Consider the following 2,766-nt stretch of genomic DNA (forward strand, 5'->3'; position numbering starts at 1 on the left):
AGAATATCAGCAACATTATCATCGCTCTCATCAACTTTAATTTCATCTTTTTTTTTTCTCTTTCGTTAACTTTAATTTTATCTTGACATTTTTACTATGTACATAAACTACACATAAAGTTTATTAGTACAAAGTTAAAGATTTCGTTAAAACATCAAAAAATTCAATTTCCTTATTTCCTACATTTGTTCTAGTAAGCAGATTTAATTTTTAACATAATGTGAAATTTATTATAATAATAGTTATATTTCCAATTTTTAAGTAAAGTTCTTGTCGTTTTTCCTTCATGTTTGATACTTTTGGTATTTACAGTATTTTCAATGATTCATGATAATCTTATTTTTCTAGAACAAGGCTAATTTATATTTTGCTGCATACCATAACATAATGTGTTATTTGGATTAATTCTTCCACTCGACAAAGCACTTGACAAAATGCCACAACTTCCGTGGTTTGCGTTATTCTGATTTATTGACAAATTATCTAGTCCTAATGGATGATCATTTTGTAAATCTGTTGTCATCTTATTTTTTTACTGCTAGGACCTAGTTCTGAGGCTGATGAAACTACTTGATGCTACATCTATTATTACAAGAGCGAAGGCATTCCTTGCTGTTCTGGAGATAATGAAATCCAGTACGGATATGATACTAGTTGCTTGCCAGGCCAGGTAGGTAGGGGGCGGTATAACACATTGTATGTGCATTTGTCAGTTGCTTTAGTGTAGACTACGGTTCTGCATACTGTAATGTAGTCTGAGGTTTATGACCATGTGACTATGGTGAACAAGACATGATCATCATTTTCATCATTTTAATTACCCCCTTTCTCAACATCTTCATTGTGAAACATAATTTTCATCCTCATTATCATCGTAATAGACCTTTCCACTTAGTCCCACAAACAACAACATTTTGTAGGAGAAGACACAGCTGATTGTGCGGGCGCGAGCACATACTAGTTGTTAGGCATTCCGGACAATGTCTGTTTTACGTTTCTGCCGAATCATAAAAATGTATCAGAAAGTGTCTTAAAAAGAGGTCTAAATTACTATTTGCAAGTATACATTCATATAGTTAAAATGCCGGCTCTAAAGTTTATGAAAAATGCTGGCGATTGATCCGGAAGTCTGATCCATCTCCATGGTTTCACATCAAGATTTTAGCATAAAATCTCATCGATTCTTCTTGTTCTTGCAAAGCTGGATAAGGTCACAGAAAATTTTCGACTTCAAAATTAGGAAACTACATTTGTATTAATTATTTCAGGCAATACCTAGTTTAACATGAATTTCACGCCTTCCCGTTCTTGAAGTCCACAATCTGGCCTCTCCCGCAGGTTCGAGTACAAAAATGGGCCTAGACGTGGCCTAGTTAGGCCGACAGTAGTGACATTGTCACTGGCCTAGTCAGGAGGCTGTTTAAATCTGTCAATGATATTTTGGTTAATTTTTATATCATCCAGACCAATTGGGAATTAAAATAGTCGCCATATAAGAGCCGATGTTTTTCACTGGATATTTTATAAATCTATTGGTTTTTTTGTTTTTTTTTGTTTTTTGTTTTTGTTAAACTGTGTACGCTTCATTAAACTTGTAAAATTTTTGTGCCATTCAGCACGCAGTGACCTAAACGAATGTAAACAGAATTACAATCAAAACAAAAGGCATTAAACTAGTGCATTTCATGTAGTGTATTGTTATTTCTGTTCTAAACTTATCTACCGCTATATCTAGCCATATTTATACGTGGATCTGAGACTAAACCAAAGAATGAGGGTCTATAAATCCAATCCATACATGAATCAATCAACAAGGACTTGTATAACGCCAAAATATGTTCAGTAAAAATAATAGTAAAACAAATTGAAGATATGATTTTTGAAAAAAAAATTGTATTTTTGAAGTTTGTGTCTCTTCGTGGTATTGGTGACAATATATGACACTTGCAGTCACCATGCATGGTACTTGCAGTTACTATATAATGCCATATATTTTTTCAATGTCCATATATGATGCATATTTGTGGAAGCTTGTGACGCAGCGTGTGACTTTTAATCAGAAGGCCCGATGCTCGTCACACTGCTTGTGTCCTTGAGCAAGACACTTTATCTGCATTTCGCCTCTCTTCACCCAGGAGTATAAATGGGTACCTGGTAGAAGGTAAATTATTCAGAATGAAATTATTAGTGCTGATTACACGTATAACTAGGAATACTCACCAAGGATCGGAGGAGATTGCACGTTGTGTGACTGATTCTGTAACCTATGACCTGGGCAAAAAGTGCTGTGAGACTATATATGATAAATGCTAAAACGAAATGTAATGAAACATATTATATTTTTTCCCATATTCATCTATTAGGTTGGTGATGTACATTGAGAGAGATAGTCGTCGTCAGAATGGTGGAAAGCAGGAAACTAATTGGGAATACCTCAACAAATGCCTGAGTCTAACCACAAACTATCTTGTAGAAGTCCTCCCACAAGTAATGGGTGAGTGCATCATCCAATCAAAAACAAAGAGTACCTATATCAATCAGTCAAAATCAAGGAATGATTATATAAGCAAATAAGAATCTTTCTGTCTCTCAAAGGTCAATTTTTCAGTCTGTAAAAAATCTACCAGAAACCAAGCCTATCAACTAAATATAACTAGAAATTGCAAATTGCAAGTGAAGTGCTGCGAAGTACAACTGCATAAAATGTTCTTCGAACAAAATTATTTATGCGAGTCAAGTGAAAATAATGAATAATAAAAATATAAC

The 2,766-nt window shown here is 34.1% G+C and overlaps 1 protein-coding gene across 4 annotated transcripts in view; it reads left to right on the forward strand.

The window, feature by feature from the left end:
• LOC117115218 (serine/threonine-protein kinase ULK4-like) overlaps window positions 1–2,766 on the forward strand; it is a gene marked incomplete at its 3' end in the record, with an annotated part of 111,104 nt that overhangs the window by 95,619 nt on the left and 12,719 nt on the right. For all 4 annotated transcript variants that reach the window (XM_033258926.1, XM_033258942.1, XM_033258934.1 and 1 more), the window contains 2 exon segments: window positions 543–670; window positions 2,364–2,494. In XM_033258926.1, coding sequence (XP_033114817.1) covers window positions 543–670; window positions 2,364–2,494 — 259 coding nt within the window.

Source organism: Anneissia japonica, unplaced genomic scaffold (genome assembly GCF_011630105.1).
Source record: "Anneissia japonica isolate Jap-2015-1 unplaced genomic scaffold, ASM1163010v1 scaffold199_len4679917_cov187, whole genome shotgun sequence".
Taxonomy (NCBI): Eukaryota; Metazoa; Echinodermata; class Crinoidea; order Comatulida; family Comatulidae; genus Anneissia; species Anneissia japonica.